General features: G+C 30.3%; 2 protein-coding genes and 1 long non-coding RNA gene across 3 annotated transcripts; 1 reads left to right on the top strand and 2 right to left on the bottom strand.

Moving 5' to 3' along the window:
* The first annotated feature begins 1,213 nt into the window (after positions 1–1,213).
* Positions 1,214–5,930, top strand: LOC145334325 (uncharacterized). Its single transcript, XR_013884806.1, has 4 exons — positions 1,214–1,588; positions 3,121–4,266; positions 4,545–4,625; positions 4,991–5,930. It is a non-coding gene; the product is annotated as an uncharacterized LOC145334325 (long non-coding RNA).
* Positions 5,931–6,747: 817 nt separating this feature from the next.
* LOC145334324 (lectin BRA-3-like) lies at positions 6,748–11,569 on the bottom strand. Its single transcript, XM_080179736.1, has 9 exons — positions 11,500–11,569; positions 11,100–11,165; positions 10,565–10,714; positions 10,078–10,122; positions 9,724–9,843; positions 9,144–9,239; positions 8,519–8,580; positions 7,538–7,613; positions 6,748–6,966 (listed from the first exon to the last, which is right to left on the bottom strand). Exons 2-9 carry the CDS (start codon positions 11,158–11,160, stop codon positions 6,962–6,964), a joined length of 615 nt encoding a protein of 204 aa, XP_080035862.1. The 5' UTR covers positions 11,161–11,165; positions 11,500–11,569; the 3' UTR covers positions 6,748–6,961.
* Positions 11,570–18,347: 6,778 nt separating this feature from the next.
* LOC145333008 (type-2 ice-structuring protein-like) lies at positions 18,348–20,967 on the bottom strand. Its single transcript, XM_080178135.1, has 7 exons — positions 20,892–20,967; positions 20,665–20,706; positions 20,351–20,473; positions 19,827–19,922; positions 19,500–19,558; positions 19,119–19,194; positions 18,348–18,517 (listed from the first exon to the last, which is right to left on the bottom strand). Exons 1-7 carry the CDS (start codon positions 20,896–20,898, stop codon positions 18,513–18,515), a joined length of 408 nt encoding a protein of 135 aa, XP_080034261.1. The 5' UTR covers positions 20,899–20,967; the 3' UTR covers positions 18,348–18,512.
* Between the last annotated feature and the right edge of the window lie 189 nt (positions 20,968–21,156).

Below are 21,156 nucleotides of genomic sequence, written 5' to 3' on the forward strand. Positions count from 1 at the left end.
AGGTAAAAACAAGACTCTTGTCTGCTTGTTGTTGTTTAATGTAAACAATTACAATAACATTTAATATATTTATATTTGTGACAACTTTTACTTCACATAATTGATCAGTATGGCTTTGAAGCTGATAAAAATCTGTTGGATTTGAACCGGTTCTCAGCCATACTAAAGAATTACCGTATTACAGACAAATTTTCATATCTAGATAAATTGTAAAAATTTAATAACTGATCTTTTTTCATCTTATAATTTTTCATTTTAATATCCATGGAAAGCTTTCTTGCTTACGATGCGATAAATAACTAACAATTACATTTGATATCTGTGACAACTTTTACTTCACAGAAACTGTATTATTTTTAACAAATATATTAATTAATTATGATTGCAACAAACTTAATTCACGGACATTGTAAATATATAAAAACAATAAAAGTCCACCCTTATTTTCTTGAATAAACAAAAAATTGGAAAAAAAACAAGGTGATAGTATTTTTTTAAATGTAGGTTTCGTCCTAAAGTGTTATGAGGTGGCTTATTATTTACAAAAAAAAAACATTTTTCCGAATGAGTTCTTAGATTTGATCACAACTTCAAGTCTACTTCATTTGGTTATAAAACTATTGATGATAGATTTTTAACCTTTTTATTCCAAAAAATTCCGCATTTTTGCGCATTTTCCCGCTGTAGTATTTTAACAATAAAAGAAATTCATTTTTTTGTGATCTTTAAGTTTAAAATTTTTACATTTTTCAACTCACTTACATGTTTTGTACTACAACAGGTAATCCCCCAAATGGGTAAAATATAAAAATTATGTTTAAAATCACAAAAATTGTTAATTACAGGGTGATCCAACAAAAAATGCCAATACACGTTTTTGGAAGTTTTAACACAGGAAGCCAACAAATTTTGCATATTTCTAAACTTGAGAGTCAACACCTACATTTCAGAATACAATAAATTTGGCGTGGGCATATTTGGACAATTGAGAAATTTATATGATTTTTGCGTTTGTAGAGCTAAAAATTGTTGCAATTTAGTAACAAGTATAAAGTAGTGGGAGATATTTTAGGTGTAGAATTATTAGGGACATATTTTGGTTAAAATGATTAATTTCTATATATAAAAATCATGTTCATTTTTATCAAAAATTTAACTTTTAATACCTTCAAAAGTTAGAAATAGACTTGGCAAAAAAAGTATGACAAGTTTTTCTTGATTTTAGGTCGGAGCCAAATCCGGAGCTGGAGCCGCACCAAAATCAAATGGCCCCGCCTTGCTGCCTGTAGTTTAGTTTTCTTAACATTAAGACATCAAGGATTGGCTTCCTTCACACTATGATTTATAGGCTAGTCTCCTTCACATGAGCCTGTTTACCTACCAAAACAAAAAAACTAGAATTTTTTTGTTGAGTGGTGGGGAGGGGGATTTTTCTTATTAATCTGTTAAGCAGTTACCAAGATCTTAAACTTCAGACGGACAAACAGTTGTATTACAGATCCATTTTTTATTAATGCATTTGATATTTCAGACTTGTGACTGACTGATGCCTCTGTAGGAACATCAAATATCTATATTATCATATACAGTGTGTTTTTTTTATGAGAACTTTTTTGAAAGCAATTTTACCCCACTTATAGTTATCAGAATTTAATGATTACTGGCTTATTTTCTTCGTTTTTTAAGGCAATTAATAGAACAACAACAAAATATTTCAGTTTTTATTTAAAAAGTACAGTAAAATCTAAAGGGATAGTTTCACGAAGTGCATTTTAAAAAAAATAGTGAACTGTAAGTTTTTTCTATTTTAAATAACGTAGTAGTGCATAATATAAAGTTATTGATTAAAATTAAAAGATTTGACCAGGGATTTTCCTTAAAAAATGAGTTTTTCATTTTTATTTTCAACTTCGTTGCATGTTATATATGGCAAAAACTTTTTTCTCATAAATACAACTTTAGATAGCATTTACTAGTTAATAAAACTTCAAACTTTTTATACAACAAAATACACATAACAACAAATAATGACCAATAAAATATTTAGTATAGTACTTAGAGTAGTGTCTTAGTAGAATATATTAGGCATTGGATAGATATGATTGTGATAAAGAATTTTAACATTGACCTGACCAAACTTTTTTTATTTGACAACATCTAAAAAAGTTAGTGATTTGCAACATAAATTACATGAGAATGGTCTATATATATATATGTTGTACTTGTATGGTTAGTTGGTATTTCCGCGTGAGATAATGTGTATATTGTAAGTAAACCGGACAGTTTTCTTTATTTTTACCTGTCCTATAATGAACCAGACGTTATTTTTTTATGTTTTTTAAGTAACTTGTCTCAAGGGGAACCCCTGTTCAATTTTTTTATAACTCTTGTGAAATATGTGGAAAAAGATTCTCTGATATTGGTGTTTTGGCTATACATATTTGGAAAAAAATAGACCATTCTCATGTAATTTATGTGGCAAATCACTTTAACTTTTTTAGATATTGTCAAATAAAAAAAATTGGTCTGGTCAATGTTAAAAAGTCTTTAACATATAATCATATCTATCCAATGCCTAATATATTCTACTAAGACATATAAAAGTTCACTACTCTAAGTACCTTAACTCTTTAAATACACTTCATAGAACTATCCCTTTCAAAACTTAGGTGTCAACATATAAAAATGGTTTTAGCGCATTTTTCTTAAAAAAATGGATTTTCTGTAGTCGACTTTGGGGGGGCAGTACTCCCTCCCTGGTTGAGATATGACCTTCAAACTTCAAAATATGTTCTAGTACATGTCCCTTATAGTATCTGTATACATTTTTAGCTCTATATCTCAACTTTGAAGTGTTCAGCAGCCATTCTTGCAAAAGGTTGATTATTTGAGCATAAGAAAAATGCGCTAAAATCATTTTTAGATGTTGACACCTAAGTTTTGAATTTTTGATTTTACTGTACTTATTAAATAAAAACTGAAATATTTTTTTGTTGTTCTATTAATTGCCTTAAAAAACGAAGAAAATAAGCCAGTAATCATTAAATTCTGATAACTATAAGTGGGGTAAAATTGCTTTCAAAACAGTTCTCATAAAAAAAAACACTGTATTAATAACAGCATATAAAATGGACGGTGAAAAAGAGAAGAACTCTTGTCAGATTTGTTATGAAACATTTAGTACAGCTAGTAGCAGGAACAGACATATGAGAACACATACAGGAGAGAAACCTTATCTTTGTGAAATATGTGGCAAATCTTTCTCACGATCAATCAGGAGAGATATTCATATGAGAACACATACTGGTGAAAAACCATATTCATGTGAGATTTGTGGTAAATCATTCTCACAGTCTGTTGATAAAGATAAGCATATGAGAACTCATACAGGAGAGAAACCATATTCATGTAATATATGCGGTAAAACATTTTCTTATCGTCACCATACAGATAGACATATGAGAACTCATACAGGAGAAAAACCTTATTCATGTGAAATATGTGGTAAAACATTTTCTTTGCCTCACAATAAAGATAGACATATTAGAACACATACTGGAGAGAAACCATATTCATGTGAAATATGTGGTAAATTATTTGCGCGATCAAGCTACAGAAATAAACATGCTAAGACTCATGAAGTTCATACTAGTGAAAATGATATTGATGTAAGTGAAAACGATATTGATAATCCTGAATTTGCACAAGTATTTATAAAGGAAGAGGATACAACTAATATTGCTCAAGTAAAAACAGAAAATGCTGAAATAGAAGTTGAAGTAGAAGATTTGGTGAAAAAATATTGAAAAGAATATACCTCAGATTTGCCCTAGTATCCAGCTTTTATAGACATAGGCTATCAATAATGAAAAATTATGAATATTACATTATCCATATGTAAAAGTAAATGGATCTGTCTGCTTGTCTGTCTGTCCCAAAGAATCTTGCATAACCACTGAAATGATTTGGTTCTCTTTTATAGCGTAGATTTTCATAGGTCCTGGGAAAGCTTATTTGAGGGAGGGTACCACCAACCTCCCATTTGATATCTGCCCTAGGAAAATATAACCCCCTTAATTCCTTATTGAAGTATAATAAACATTCTTATGAATCAATATTGATTTGATATTAGATCTGCATATACTGTATATTATTTTATTCTTCATGTAATTTATTTATTATTCTTTTTTTTTCAGAAAATAGAAATATAGAAATTAATGAGGAGACAAAGGACAGAGAAGTCTGGGTTGAATTTTAGAATTTAAGGTAAGTTTTTAAATAGTTCTATATAAGGTAATTTCTATATTAAAAAATGAGAAATCAAATATTATATTTTTGACTGAATTTGTTCTTTTTTTATATAATAGTTGCATTCAATACAGATAATATTTTGAAACCATGCAGCAGAATTTAGATCTCCATAATCAAAGGCTAAGATGTTCTTTATTATTAAATCAATGATATTCATTTTTTCCTGGCATTATTCTGGTTCAATTATACCATACATTCGATGCCTTTTATAATTATAATTTAATTTATTTCAGTTGAGGAAATATTATTGGTTGTACTAGTCAGAACTTGTATCTCTAAACTAAAGAATTTCAGATAAAAATCATAATATATAGGTAAGAAGTTTAGAAGCATTGTATTTCTACAATTTATTTATGCCCTGCCATATAGTTCTTATTCTTAAAATATCATATCTTGATAATTGTATCACAATAGGTGTGTTTTATGTATAGCAAGAGATACAACCTTCAGATGATAACTAATAATTTGTTATTATAAAATAATTTAATTTTGGGAATCAGAAACATTTATAGGACTGCAATATGTTAAAGTATGGCAGGTGTCCTCTTAAAATGAATATAATTATTCTAATAAATATAAATCATGATAGTAGCATGTATAAAAAATTAATAAGTAAATACTTATTTTGTTTCATATAAAGTCTTGATGAATTAAAGTTTGATTAAACTTGATATTTCAGATTTGTGACTGATTCAACTGTAGGAATATCAAATATCTATAATTTTATAACAGCATAGGATAATGGATAGTGAAAAAGAGAAGAACTCTTGTCAGATTTGTGGTAAAACATTTAGTAGAGCTTACAGTAGAGATATTCATATGAGAACACATACAGGAGAGAAACCATATTCATGTTAAGTATGCTATAAATCCTTCTCTCATAAAAGTGATACAATTAAGCACATGAAAACTCATACTGAAGATAAACTATACTCATGTGACATATGTGGAAAATCTTTTACACGGAAATATCATAAAGATAGGCATATGAAAACACATACAGGAGAGAAACCATATTCATGTGAGATTTGTGGAAAATTATTTTCAGTGAAAAGAAATAGAGACTCTCATATGAGAACACACACTGGTGAGAAACCATATTCCTGTGATATATGTAATAAATCATTTTCAGATTTAAGCACCAAAAATAAACATATGAGAACACATACTAGAGATAAGCCATACTCATGTGAAATATGTGCTAAATCTTTCAATGCAGCTCGAAATAAAGATAGACATATGAGAACACATACTGGTGAGAAACCATATTCTTGTGAAATATGTGGTAAATCATTTACACGATCAAGCAACAGAAATACACATGCTAAGACTCATGAAGTACATACTAGTGATAATAATATATCTGTTGGTGACAACATTATTGTTTGTAGTGACAACAATATTATTAATCCTGGATTTGAACAAGTATTTATAAAGGAAGAGGACAAAACTAATGTTTTTCAAGTGAAAACAGAAAATGTTGAAGTGGAAGAAGAATGTTTTTAAGAAAATATTGTGAAGAATTTAACTCAAATTTGCCGTAGTAGCTACCTAGCTACAATAGACATTGTTATCACAATACTGTAAATTTTAGTATGCTAATACAAATAGATATTGAAGATATTGAAAATTACCTTGGTAGATACTATTGTAAAATGATTTTATTTTATACCTATCTTAAGTAGGTACTTTTTTAAGTAGGTTTTTTGTTGTTCTTTTTAATATTTTTTTACAATTTTAAAGTACCTAATTCAATTATAAGTTTATTTGTTCAGAAAATTTTTTCACTTCTCCAAGCTTTTTAAATTTCAATTAAATTTTTTTTATATAGTTTTTTTTGCACGCCGCTAAATCGATGATTTTAACAATTTTTAACATAAGGGGGTGGGTTAATGTAACCATCTCGTAATCAATGAGTAAATGGCACTTAGAATTCTAATTTTGATCTGAAATTTTGCATGAGTAATCGTTGGTAGGTCTCTTTTCCAAAATCAAACAAAAACATGAAAAGTGACGGCTGGCGGCTCAGCCGTTTTTTTTGCCTATTTTCAGGGCAAATTAATCATTAATTACGTAGGAATCAACTTTTTAAAACATATTTTTGGTTTAATTCCTTTTAAATGATAGCAATAACCATTTTAAAATTTCTAGTACCAACAGCTACCGGCTAGAACCGTTTGATAAGGTTTTTGAGTGAGAAAAAGTATTATGTGAAGATAGGTTTCGGGACTTTTTTGCTCTTAAGGTAGTAATAAAATGGCAAAACAGCTGAGCCGCCAGCCGTTAGCCATTACTTTTCCAACTTTTTGTTCGATTTAGGGAAAATAGACCTACCAACGATTATTCATGCAAAATTTCTGATCGAAATTCGAATTCTAAGTGCCATTTAATCACTGATTACGAGATGGTTGCATTAAACCCCCCCCCCCCCCCATATATTTTATAAAAAAAAGTCAATCTAAAATGATGTAAGAACTACCTATACATGTTCAATAAGACAGATAAACAGATATATATCTTTTAATCAATAATTCAAAACTATTTATTATATCATTGATAATGAAAAATATATTAAAAGAAATGATTAAATTATTTTTCCATACAGCAGGTCATTATTACAGGAGCATCTTCTTTCATCTTGGAATTCACCTTAGGCTGAAAAAAAGAGTATAAAGTTCCTAAAATAATCTGTAACTTATAATCTCCCACTTTAAACATTACAGATCGGAAAATTTTACTTTCTTTTAACCTCAAAAACAACTATGTATCTAATTATCTTTAGAGTTATGCATTGTGCAAGGCAAGTTTTCAACACAGTAATAAATAGTATCAACCCGAGACCATGGCTAAATACATAGCGCATCACTTGTCGTCAGGGAGGTGATAAGTTCGAATCTTGGCCTGACACCAAACTAAAGACGTTCAATGGTTCCTACTGTTTCTATGTCAGGTGTGTGATATAAATAGTTAGAGTTGGGGGAATGCCTTGGCCAACAGGTGCAACTCATTACCATGAACAGTTAGAATCTCTCAGACAAAAAACGTGCAAAGGGTTGGTTGTTTAAGAAAATATTACATCTTTAAAAGATGCATATTTATATTATACTCATATCTTGGCATTTTAAATATTACAAGGTAAAAATTTAAATTATTCCATTTACTTAAATAAATAAAAAAAAATAGTTTCTATACATATATAATGTACACACATAGTGTATCTAGTAACCTGGTATTTTGCACACAGACAAACGGTTACTAGAACAATCTACATCATGCCATTTCCATTCTCTATCCTCCATCAGCTAAACATTTATATTTTAGTATGTAAAGTAGTAAAGTTTTTTTTGTCTGTAGCTTTAGATTTCCATGAATGATTAACCGATTGAGTTGTCTATTTTATAGGTCCCTGAATGGTTACAGGCTATTTTGATTATCATTTCTAAGTTTTGGATTTTTTCTTACTTTCCTTCCTCCTTTCCTTTCCTTTCCTAGATGACAGGCGTGCAGCTCTAGTGATTATATTATATAACTGCATACATAAGAAAAATGTTTAGATTAAAGGTTTTTTTAGGAAAATTAATAACAATATAATGAATTGCCAAATTGATAAATAAAATGTCTCTAATTCATTCTATTTAATCTAAACCTACTCTATATAATACACTTTGTCTTTCCGTCAGTCCACAAATAATGCTTCAGGGGAAATATTATATTATTTGATGCTATTTAAGTTAAAAAACTAAATTATTTGGTGAAAATTCCATGTACAGATGATCATCCAGTATATAGTTTACATTGTCCGTCGGTCTGTCAGTCAGGCTACAAAATGTGAATAAAAAAAATTTAAATGCATATGAAAAGTTTTGCATTTAAAAAAAAATAACTTTAATTTTCATTTCAACATCTGCTCATAAAATCACTTTGTTCGGAATCCCATCCAGGTTTTTTTTATGCTTTGCTTTTTATGGATGTTGTCATCCTTGTTATATTGTTCATTCACTTGTATGTGTCAACTTTTTTCTTTTTTTTTCTTTCAATATTGGGCCAAATCCTATAAAATTTCTTAGACTAACCTAGGAGTTTTCTAATTCTTATAAAATCCTTTATTTTTTATGTAAGGCTAAGGAAACCCTTACCTACAGGCTAGTTTAGGAATTTCTATAGGATTTGGCCAATTATGTTGAGGAAAAAATATAATTTTGCTTACCGTAATGCAGTTTTTTCCAGTGTCATTTCCAGGTCTTCCAGGACTCCAATCAGAGAACACAACTAAATTTAAGTTTTAATGTTGATTTGGTTAGACCCCTTTGGAATTTTTTATGGGGGGGGGGGTGACAAGTACTCCTTGATTATTAGAGCTAGAGGGATGAATATTGGTGGTTGGTTTCCTTTTATGATTAATAATCAAGACTTTCAAACTTTCATGATTTGATTTTTTGGAAAAAATCCTCATAGCGATTTTGGGAGGGTATATTTACAGGTATAGGTACTAGAAAATTCTATTTTCACGCATAGCAAAGATTTTTTGAAAATTGAGGGATGGTGAAAATCAACCAGCTTTTTTCTAGTATGACTTAGGAACCATTTAATATCTGCTGGATTAGAACCAGCTCTCAGCCATAATGAAAAATTATGTTTAGCATTGTACCACAGACAATTTTCTACAAATATTAAAAATAAAAATCAAAAAATTAATACCAATTTTGTTAACCCAGGCCCCTTGGGGCTAAAATATCTGGTTTTAATCTCATGATTTTCCATTTCAATATCAACAGAAACCTGTCTGTAATACAATGCAATGTATAACTATTAGCACATATGAAAGCTGATACCTGGAGTTCCATCTGTCCAGACCCATGAGCCCTCATTTGTCACATCATTACCATTAATCCATACACGTTGGTAGATACCATTAATGTTTAATAGACCTGTATAATAATACTTGTTAAAGTTTACAACAAGGTTTGCTGGCATTTTTTAGTACTAGGATGGATTTTAAAAATATAAAACACAGTATTTTTTTTTATTAATTATTAGCATAGTAAACAAAATAAAAAAGTTGGATTTAAAAAGACTTTTTACTTCTTTAATTGAACTAATGGTAAAATGGTTCATTATCAAAAGTCTTTGATAACTGAATCTTAGTTTTCTATCCAACCAGAAAGGGTGGGAGGATTAATATTTGTCTCACCTCTTGTTCAGATTAGAATTTGTGCTTAAATAACAGTGCAACAGTATGATTATATATTACTGGAAAAAATAAATGTTCAAATATGGTCCAAAAAAGAGTAAATACAAACATCCTTTACATACAACATATTACTTAATTTTGTAATAGATAAAAATATTTCACGGGTTTCAACAATCTATGCCTTAAAGACTGTATCAATAATCTTAGATTTTTTCACTAACCTTTTACAAATTGCCATTCTTCCCTTGACTTGATGGATGTTATTTCACCCCCTTCAGCCTGACATTGCGCATTGGCTGCGTTCCAGTTCCTTACAACTGTCATCACTTTGTAACAATTTCCTGCAAAATTATAGAGTTTTAAGAAATGATAATTATAATTTAACAATTTAAAAATGATTACAATAAACTTGTTAATATAACCTTGATGTTATTTGGGAAAGAAACGAAGTTTCTTTACAGTTACACTGATTTGTGTCTGACTGTCGTGTTTCACAGCTCGCGCTTGTTACGCTAGATTAGGGCTTTAATTTATAAAAAGATATCAAATGTAAAATTGGTATAAAACAAGTTGACCTGATCTTTGATCCCAAGTGTATCCATCTTTACATTTACATGATCCTGAAATATTTTAATGTTATTCATCACAATGCATTATAGACAGCTTTCCACAAATATTAAGGAAAAATATAAGAACCAGTTTTGTTAGACCCAAGGAGCCGAACGGCCGATATAACAAAACTAACTAAGTATAAGATTTTTATTTCAATACTCGTGGAAAATTGTCTGTATTACGATCCTATACCTGATTTTTCAGTATGAATGAGAACTTTTTCAAATCCAGCGCATATTGATTGGTTTAAAAGATATACTGGAAAAGTAGTTTTGCAAGTAAATTGGAAGTCTATAAAACTATAAATGCAATAAATAATATATAAAGTTGTACAAATAAAGTTTCCTGTACCATCAATTCTGCTTTTTCATGACGTATTTGCTAATGTTTAACAGATTTGCAACCTATAAAAATCCACAATGCTCAAAAGTTACAAAATTAGTTAAATACCTGATCTTGGACACTCAATAGGGCAAGTTGGACACGTGGGACAGGTGGGACAGGTTAGAGTTGGACAGTTAGGGCAGGTGGGACATGCTGGAACATATACAGGGGGACACAAGGGTGAGGGTTGGAATGGTGAGGAGCTTGGAGTTGTTTCTGGTTTTGTAAAATAGATTATAAATGTAGAAATATTAGAAAGACCCATTATTCCCCCTTTCCCCACATTTTTGCCCCTTCTAGTTGGTTTGCATGATTAAACCTGTATTTTTAGAAAAATAGCAGGATATCTGATTGTTTGTTTAATTGCTTAATCAATTTGGTTTTCTTTTAGAAATCAAATATTAAAATAGAGAGTCGACCAACATTCAACCACCCTTCTCTCAAGTGCACCTAGAGGAACCTTTGACAAAATAAATCATAGTAGACCGGAATTAGTTCAGGAACAATACTGATATGTAAAAATTGTCAACAAGTGTCCACAATTAAAAAATATTTATTATGCATAAAAACATTCTAAAATACTTTTGTATATTATCATTTCCTGTGTAATCACCATGAGAACTCCCAATTGCGATCAGGCACAAAAATGCCACAAACCTCATAGTATCTATAAAGAGAAGTCTGAGTAAAAAACAAACATTTCATACACAATAACATGAATTTGACATAACCAGACCTTTCTATGCATGCAAAGAAATTAAAAAGATAAATGTTGTATATTAGTATTACACTATTTAAGAACAAAGTATAGTGTTCTTTTTTGAGATATTGAAGGTGAAAACCAAAGAAAATTAAAATTATCTATTTCAGAACTGTGTTTGAATTGAAATAAGGCAGTTAAAATATTTTAACATAATAAATAAAATAATTGATCCCAGGAACAATTTACTGTAAACTGTACCTGATCCTAATATTCATATATAATTTAGAATTATACTCACCACCTAGGATCGAACTAAAGCCCAGTAGTAATAGATAAATCTTAAAATATTTGGATGCAATTTATATCAAAATACAAGTGTTTATTTTTATTGATAAAGGTTTTCAACAAGATAATTTGCATCAATTGCTTGAAAACTCATTCTTTGCAATATGTTTGTAGCTAAGACAACTTTAGTTTTGAAAATATAAATGTCCAAGCTTTTTGAGGTTTAAGATATGATCCTGCAAGTATTTACTTATCTTTGTTCTCTAAGATAATAAAGGTACTAAGAAAGAGAGGTAGTGTCTGATTGAGCCAATAGGAGAATTGCATCGGTACATACATTTAATCTCATTGGTTGAAATTGTGTACACATTTTGTTACGAACGCATTTTTTTTCCACTTCATATATAGATAAATGTCAGCTGTAAACAGTATATTTGCTTAGTAGAAAGCTTTGCGGAATCAGGTTTAATTGCCCAAAAATTTCGTCTTAAATTTGAAAGCTTCAAACAGAGGTGGATTCTTTAAAAAAGTTAGACTGACTACTCGCTGGTGAGGCAAAATAATTTTTGTGAAAAATCCTCCAAAATCGAATAAAAAAAATTACAAAAATTAAATAAAATCTTATAAGGGTTATTAACATATGATTTTTTTAAATTTTTGTAGATTTTTAATGTGCTTTTGGATGATTTTTACAAAAATAATTTTGCCTCACTATCGAGTAGCGAGTCATTTTTTAAGAATCCACATCAGCTTGAGTCGAAAGTAAACAATACTTTTGTCTGCTAGAAATGTTCCTTCTTAGATTTGACGAAAAAAGGGTTTAGAATATGCTTCTATTCTTATATTTCTATTTCTAAGATATGAACATTCTATCAGGGCCATACCTGGAATCTAAAATTGGATTGGACACTTTAAGTATAAATAATTTATTACTTTTATGGGATATTTTAGTAAACATTAACTTTCTATGCTATATTGTTAAAGTTAATAAAAGGTCTTTTTCTATGTACCTGAACCTGGATGATCAAGCAGGGTTTTCTGTCCGCCAATATAAAGATATATAAATATACTAGCGGCTACGCCCCCTAGAAGCCTCTAGGGGCACTGCACTGGTAGGAGAAGGAAAAGTCGACCTCATCCTATTTTAAATTTGAGTTTCCAAAGAGTTATAAAGAAAAATTTTGGGGGGAGATGGGGGTTAAGATACCCTCTCGAAAACCTTCCCAGGACCCATAAGAAGCTTCACTGTAAAGGAGAACAATATCGGTTCAGCGGTTATTGAGATCCTTTGGGACAGACAAAAAACGCTTACTACTTTATATAATAGGATAAGATAAAAAGATATATAAAGAGTAATGATTTATTACTAATTTTAAAATTTGATTCTTCATAACTTTACACACAGAATAAACCGGAGGTGGGTGTGGTTCTGCCCGCTACCCGTAAATCTTATAAGGTTGATAATTTTTTCTGAACTTCTTTGATGGGATAGTAATAGTTTTTTCTCTTTTTCAATTATATAAATTGTAAAAACAGAATGTATAAATAAAACAAAAATAAACAATAAATTTTTCTTAAGTAGAATCAGGGAGAGAGGGATATATCATTTTATACCAATAAAAGTACCCAATGTTTTTGAGCAAATGATCATAAAAATGTGGTTGTACAACTTTGGGTACCAAGCAATTTAAAGTATCTCATTTGTATTGAATAATTTTTATTGATTTATTGATCACAGAAACAAGTGTAAATATAGAAACTGAATTATTATTATTTTAAAAAACTACTAGTGATGTAATATTTTTAAAAGCGAATCTTTTCTATAATTTGGGTCAACAAATTATTATGTATTATAATTATCCCATTGATCAGATTTTTGAAATACTGATTCTTAGGACAACAATCTACAATTTTATAAGCGAATCATCTCTATAATCAAGTCCTAAAAATGTAAGTATGTCCTTAAACAATATTCTGTATTTAACCATTTTTTCAACAGATCTACTTACAATTTTGTTTCGTTCGACTTTAATACATTTATATTCTGATTATTCAGTTCTGATACTCTACTCAAGTGTTAATGTTCATTTGTCCTTCCATTTCTGAACTTTTTTATGGATGTTGTCATCCTTGTTAAATAATATTTCGAAGCTGTTTGTGGGAGTAAAAACGAAGGCTAAGAAAGCAATATGATTTAGCAATAACAGTAACAGTAAAAAGCCCTTTTCACTCCACAGGGGGAGCAGGGGCCGCTGACAATTTGTCAGTGTTTCTGTAACAATGTAGCCCAGCTTTTTATGGATTTGGGAAAGGGTTGTCAGTTCTAAGTCTTATGATTGTGGTGTAAAGCGTCCATTTGCCCATCAGACAACCAACCCTTTGATTGTACAAACTTTGTTTGAGAAGTCCTAACTGTGCATGGTAGTAAGTTGGGCCTGTTTTAGGCCAAGGCATTCCCCCTACTCTAACTACTTATTTTGCACACCTGACATAGCAGCAGTAGTAACGATTTGTAACCTTTTTAGTTATGATGCGGTGTCGGACTGAGATTCGAACCTATCACTTTCATGCAAACGAGCAGATGCGCTACGGGTTGAGCCACGGTCGCGGGTTTATGATTTAGCAATGGTTCAAAAAAATTTGTTTTTATTTGTTATTATATTCGAGTTAAAAAAAATAAGGAGAAAATTTTACCATTGTGCCTTGTTGATAAACCCTTCCCCTTATTTATGACAAAATTTAAAATAGGGGGGAGGTGGATTTTTCGTTTTTCTATTACTTTTGATGAGGTTATATTGGATAATGGGTTGCCCCCAAGTGTTGGGGCACTGCAGGTTTTATGAAATAAGAGAAGTGGGTTTCAGTGATTGAAAGGTACATTGTGGGAAAGAACCAAAAGGTTTCTTTAGAGCTAATTAGACTTAAACTTGTTAAAGGTTTACATAAATATATTTTTAAAATTATGAACTGTTCAATTAGAGATCTTACTGAACATACAAACAGCTACTCCAGAATAAAGAATTGTTTTTTTAATTTACCATTGACGCAAGCAGAACTTCCAAGTGTTGTTAGTAAAAGGATTTCTTACATAAATTGTTATTTTTTTGTTAATAGTTAACAATGGTCTTTTCTTTATCAGCTTTTCTTTCATTTTTATTGCAGAATCAGAGATGGGTTTAGGAAACAAGAATGCCGCGTTTTTTCGACAATTTTTGACCTGTCGTCTTCGTTCAATCAATCATTATTATGAAAGGGCCCTGTAGGATTTAAACAGAGTATACAACTAAAGGGTGTTAAAAAAACCGATTGCTTCACTCTTTTTGATATAAACCCTACAGTTCTGGCCCAAAACTAACAAAAAATGAACCAAATCATGTCTATGTAATGCCAATTAGAAAACATTATTGATTTTGATTTCTACTTACCTCTCCTGAGCACTACAGGTCGAGTTCTATCCCTTGTGAAGAATTTTTCCTTACATGGAGATTAAAAATCAACACATCGTCTTAAATACTATAAATCATGTAGATAGACCCCATAATGTTCAGAGTTTTTGATGGGGCATGTAAAGACCTTTCTATAGACACCTTAACTAGGTTTCTAACTCAATCCTAGCCAATTTGGCAAAAAAAAGACAGACCCATCAAACATTGAGACTTGAAAGGTCTCTCTAGTCCTTGATGTATGACAGATCTTTCTTTTTGATGCCAAAATGGCTAAGATTGTATTAGAAACCTGGTTAAGGTGTCTATAGAAAGATCTTGACTTGCCCCATCAATAATTCTAAACATTATGGGGTCTATCTACAAGATTTTAAGTACTTAAGATGGTTTGTTCTTTTTTTTTAAAGACAGAGCTGTCATGTCTCAATGTGTGATGGGTCTGTCTTATTGATGCCAAATTGGCAAGGATTGAGTTAGAAATCTGGTTAAGGTGTCTATAGAAAGGTCTTTATATGCGCCATAAAAATTCTGAACATTATGGGGTCTATCTACAAGATTTCAAATACTTTAGACAATTAATTCTTTTTAGAAAAAGACAAAACTGTAAAAATTTGTAATAAAATATGCACTGTCTGTCCATGTAAGGAAAAATTCTCCACAAGGGCTAGGAATCGAGCTGTAGTGCTTAGGAGAGGTGAGTAGAAATCAAAATTCAATAGTTTTTTCTCATTGTCATTCCTTGGACATAAATTGGGTCATTTTTTGTTAGTTTTTGAGCAAAACTGTAGGTTTATATTGAAAAGAGTAAAGCGATCGGTTTTTTTAACAGGCTTTTGTTGGTACGGTTTTTTTAGAAGAAAAATAAATAATTGAACAAAGATGACAGGTCAAAAAATGTCGAAAATTCAAAAACCCATCTCAGGGAGTACAGGAAATATTTATTTATAATAAGTAATATTTTAGATACTAATAGGGAGGGGCTGTGGGGTTAAGTTGACCCAACTCTTCCATTTTAGTTTTAAAATGAAAAAGTATGAATTTTTTGGGGTGGTATGGGATATTTTGTTATTAAATACCAGGGACAAGGGATAGGAAACCTGGCCATAAATTAGGTCTCGGCCTGGTTTTAAAAGGGATCATGCAACTTTTACCATTTGCCTAATTTAATGACCTTACTGGCGGACGGCTCATATTGGCTACCGCTCTAAACCAATAGTGTTCTGTGATTTGGGCTTGTTTTGTATCAACCAATCACCAATTGGCGGAAATTTTAGAAGCAGACAATTCTAGAAAAAAATAATGATTTCGTCTGCTACGAAAAAAATAAATATAAATGGTGTTAGATCACATTAGCTTAATTATTAAATCTGCTTAGAGTTAAACATTAACAAGGATGACAACATCCATAAGTAGCGAAGCACAAAATTTTGTGGATGGGAATGGCCGTCATGGTTGTTTTCTTCAAACAACAGGAAACCTGCAAAAAGGAAGTCTGATCATTATTGTTGTTTTCTTCAAACGACGGGAAATTTAATTTTGACATCTTTAACTGAAAAAAATTTGAAAATTGGACTAAAAACACCAAAGATATGGGGGAAAATGTAAAAAAATATAAAATAGCCAAAAACCTGCAAAAAGACCTTCATAGTTGTTTTCTTCAAACGACGGGAAATTTGATTTTGATATCTATAACTGAAAAAATTTTGAAAATCGGTTCATAAACACCAAAGATATGGTGGAAAATGTAAAAAATGTAAAAATAGCTAAAAACCTGCAAAAAGGCAGTCTGACCGTTATTGTTGTTTTCTCCAAACGACGGAAAATTTAATTTTGATATCTTTAACTGAAAAAATTTTGAAAATCGGAACATAAACACCAAAGTTATGCGGGAAAATGTGGAAAATTTAAAAATAGCCTAAAACCTGCTAAAAAGCCGTCCGACCGCCAGTGATGTTTTATAGTTAATTGTGCTCCTTAATGATGGGAATGTTGTCAAAAAATTTCAGAATTCTATCTTTTATAGGAGCTGAGTAAATCCCATTTCCCCCATAGCGTTACGGACTGACGGACTGATGGACGGACTGACTGACGGACGGACAAAGTGAATTATAGAGTAGCTTTGCTACTAAAAAAGGGCCATATAGAAAAAACAAAAATAACAGGATTATTTTTTTGGAAAGAAGGTAGCTACGAATTTTCATTTGGTAGTTTATAAATTAGATGTTGTATTTTGAATTTTAAAACTTTAGTACGGAATTGATACAACACCTTAACCCTAATTTTTGTACAATACAACACAGTACAGATATATCATTACATTATAGTATCCAAAGAACTTGATAGAATGTTACCCAAGTGCATATTTATTTATTTATTTTGAATTTTAATTAGCAATGAAATTTTCAAATAAAATTTTTACTCATTAATAAAAATGCAAATAATACAAACTAAAATCTGTCTGAGGGAAACCCAATGATAGCTTTCTGACAGTTCAAATTACCAAAGTAAAAGATAAAAAAATTTTGGGAGAGAAAAAACTTCATTTTAACAAAAGCCATTAATATATAGGTTTATAAAAAGTTATGTTTTTTACTTTAAACTAGCTACCTGAATTTGATTCTATACTTTATCTACACACACACACACAGCTTTTTCATTAGCGTTTAGGACGAACCACTGCGTCATTCCAAAACTGGTTTATTAGGCCTAGGCTTGAAATAGGCCTGAAATAATATTTTCCTACGTTTCCCATCCCTTATCCCTGTTAAATACTTTTCATGGAATAGTGGCGATAGACTTCCTTTACGTTAAAGGAGGACCATATTAGTCCAGAAGTTGTCAATTTCTGAAGGTATACACAGACAACATACCAGCATCCTGTATATCTATATAAGGATGATATTAAATTTTTATAGAAGTCCTAATCCCTACATTCTAAATTCGAATGCTGATGTGTCTATTTAGAAGATATTATTGATTTATTGATCACCATCAAGTGAAATTATTTCTATAAAGCAAATTTGTAGAGTTATTGCAAAGAAATAAATTTTTATATCTTTAAATATTTATTTTAAAGAATGAACATTGATCCAAGTCATTAGAAACCTTAAGAAGGCACGAGAGGATGGGGATGGGGGTTATGGACTCATGGAATAACCAAAAAATATTTCTTTTCTAGAGATTATTTCTTTTTGGACATTCGTGGTACCCTTCCAAGGACCTATGAGAACAGTATCGGTTCAGTGGTTGGTTTGTAAGATCCTTTAGAACAGACAGACACACATATAGATTCTGTTTCTTTATTATAAGCTTAATATTTTTGTTTTGGGAATAGTGGCTGTCGTCAAATTAATTTTAATTCAATCTTCCCTCCAATAATTATGCGGCAGATAATTTAATGGAACTATTATGAAGAAGATTTATCATTTTTAAGTATCAATTTATAAGCAATTAAAAATTACAAATCAAAGTATTTTATTTTGTTAATAAATTTGCAATACAATCTTTAAATAAATCAAATTAAATATAATTCCACCAAAAATATTTCCAAAAAGCCTTTCATTTTAAGCATATCTTTTCATATCTATGCTGAAATTATATAAAAAGTTATGATATCTAAATTTAAATATTTGAAATCTCATTGTCTCTATATTATAATTTTCAAAGAACAATAGACAATTAATATTCAAGTACTACAATTTGCTAATATACAATATTTATTCACTTGCGGCTATGCCTTTAGAGCCACTTCAGGAAGAAGGGTTTGAAATCAACCATCAATTTTTATTTTTTAGTTCCTAAGGGAATTTCTCTTAGATGGTGGTGGTACCCTCCCCAAAATAGTTATAAACCTTTCCAGGACCTATGAGAAGCTGCAGTGTAAAGGAGAACCATTGGTTCAGCGGTTAGAGAAATCTTTCGGTACACACACTCACAGACAGACAAATATTCTTTTACTCTATAATACACTAGCGGCTTCGCCTCTAGGGGCTTTGCTCCATGAGGTAATTTTTAAAAGATTAAAAATAAACAAAAATTTCTGGTGCTGCGCCCATAATTTATGTGAAGTAGTAGACCAATAGGTATATACCCTGAAGAGTAAAATCCAATCAGTTTATTGGTTACCGAGATCTTAAGGGACAGACGGACAGACATCAAGCTACTTTGTATTGTAGATGTACATAGATACCTGGTATCTTACACACAGCATAGTAAGCCCACGTACAATCTCCATCAAACCATTTAAAATTTTCTGCAGGTCTTGCCTAGGGTTTTATTTAGAATTTTGATAAACAAATATTATCAACCAGCTAAATTTGCTCTGTCAATGTGAGTAATTTCTTTGAGACTTTCAGTTTTTGAGTTGTTTTGAGGTGCCTGTCGTTACATTATTACCACCATTATTGATTTATTTGTATGCCTTGTGAGTGGGCAGACAAACTTCAAGAGGTCTGTGTTTGGTACACTCAGTGAGCATATATATAAATATTGTCAGCTAACTTTTTATTCTTTTCCAATTTAATGTTATGTATTATATAAAAAGCAGAAGATTAAAAAAAAATTTACTTACATAAATGCAATTGTATTCAGTTTTCCATGTTCTACCAGCACTCCAATCAGTATATACCACTAAATAATAAGATATGAATTTTATTCTTATATGATTGGGATGCAATTGATTTGACTTATAGTTTAATTGAATACATTTTTTTTTGGTTAGGAAATTTATCTAAGGTTAATTTCTATTTATAGGATGGTGTTACCCTACCCCTAAACAGTTTAACCTTTCCAGAACCTATGAGAGTTATATTAAAGTTGAACTATGTATATTAGGTTAGCAGTTAGCTAGATCCTTTGGTACTAAAGCAACATATATATTCTTAAGTACTAGTTATACCTGGAGAATTGTCTGTCCATACCCAAGAACCTTCAACAGCTATATCACTTCCTCCAAGCCATGCAGCTTTAGTAATGCCACTTGTACTTATTATATCTAAATTATGATTTAATAGTGATCTTTGGACAAAAATTGAACACAATTTTTTATTTTGGGGATATTCTAAATATTTTTTAGATAATATAATTTATTTGTTTTAATGACTAAAATCATACAGCTTTGAAATGATGCTGATTCTTAGCTGGTTCTAAAGTTGACTTTAATGCAAATAAAAAATAGATCTTTTTTCAGTGTATTTTTAATATTTACAATTGAGTATTTTATTAGATTAATAATTAGAAGCATTATGCCCGTATGAAGTTAAAATTATCTACTTAGAAATTTAATTGAATTGAATAAATAAAGCCTTCTATATTTCAAAAACAAAAATTAGACTGAAAATTCTAAGAAGAATTCAACTACCCATCACAGTTACTACAGGTTAAAAATTTTGCCGTTAATAATCTTATGAAACTTTTACTAACCTTTCACAAATTGCCATTCCTCTCTCGAATGGATTGAGGCAAGTTCTCCTGAATCAGCCTTACAATATGACATTGCATCAGCCCAGGTTCTGTTTTTGTCTGTTAACAGTTTGTAGTAATTTCCTTTACACAAATTTAATTTCAATATTTGAATGTTTTAACCTGCCCATCACATAATATATTAAAATAGAATCTCAGACATGTTTCTTTTTTTTAGAAGTTAGTAGAAAAAGTTATTCATTATATTTTTCATTAGATACAATGATTTCCTTGCTATGTTAAAAGGAAACACAATTCTTACAAAATTAATCTACCTGTCACAGGATCAAAAGTGTATCCATTTGAAAGGCATTTAGCTGAAAAGGTATGAAATGAAAATGATAAATCTCTTGTATTTTTAAAAGATATTAAATAGGCAGGCAACTATTCAGATGAAAGTAAGGACAAGCATTTCTTTTGGCATTAAATAGAGGTTTTAAGTTCTATCTTAAATTAATAATTACTTTTTTTTTCTTCTTACAAACTGCAGTTAATTAATTACCTGACATCCTACATACAGCTGACAACCCATCACGTAGATTACAAGGAAAATCATTCCATCTATAGCCACATTTTTTTAACAACTGTCAATATAGATTTATATTGAAACTATTGTTTTTTTTTAATTTTAAAAATAAAATGTTAGATTTATCAATGCAGTTAAAGAAATATTAAAACTGAAAAAGAAGCTTACAATGACACAGTCTTCTTCTCCATCATAATTATTTGGTTCACCCACATTGCAAGCCGTAAAAGTAACTGAAAAG

Source organism: Acartia tonsa, chromosome 12 (assembly GCF_053477335.1).
Source record: "Acartia tonsa isolate MP-2025a chromosome 12, ASM5347733v1, whole genome shotgun sequence".
Classification (NCBI taxonomy): domain Eukaryota; kingdom Metazoa; phylum Arthropoda; class Copepoda; order Calanoida; family Acartiidae; genus Acartia; species Acartia tonsa.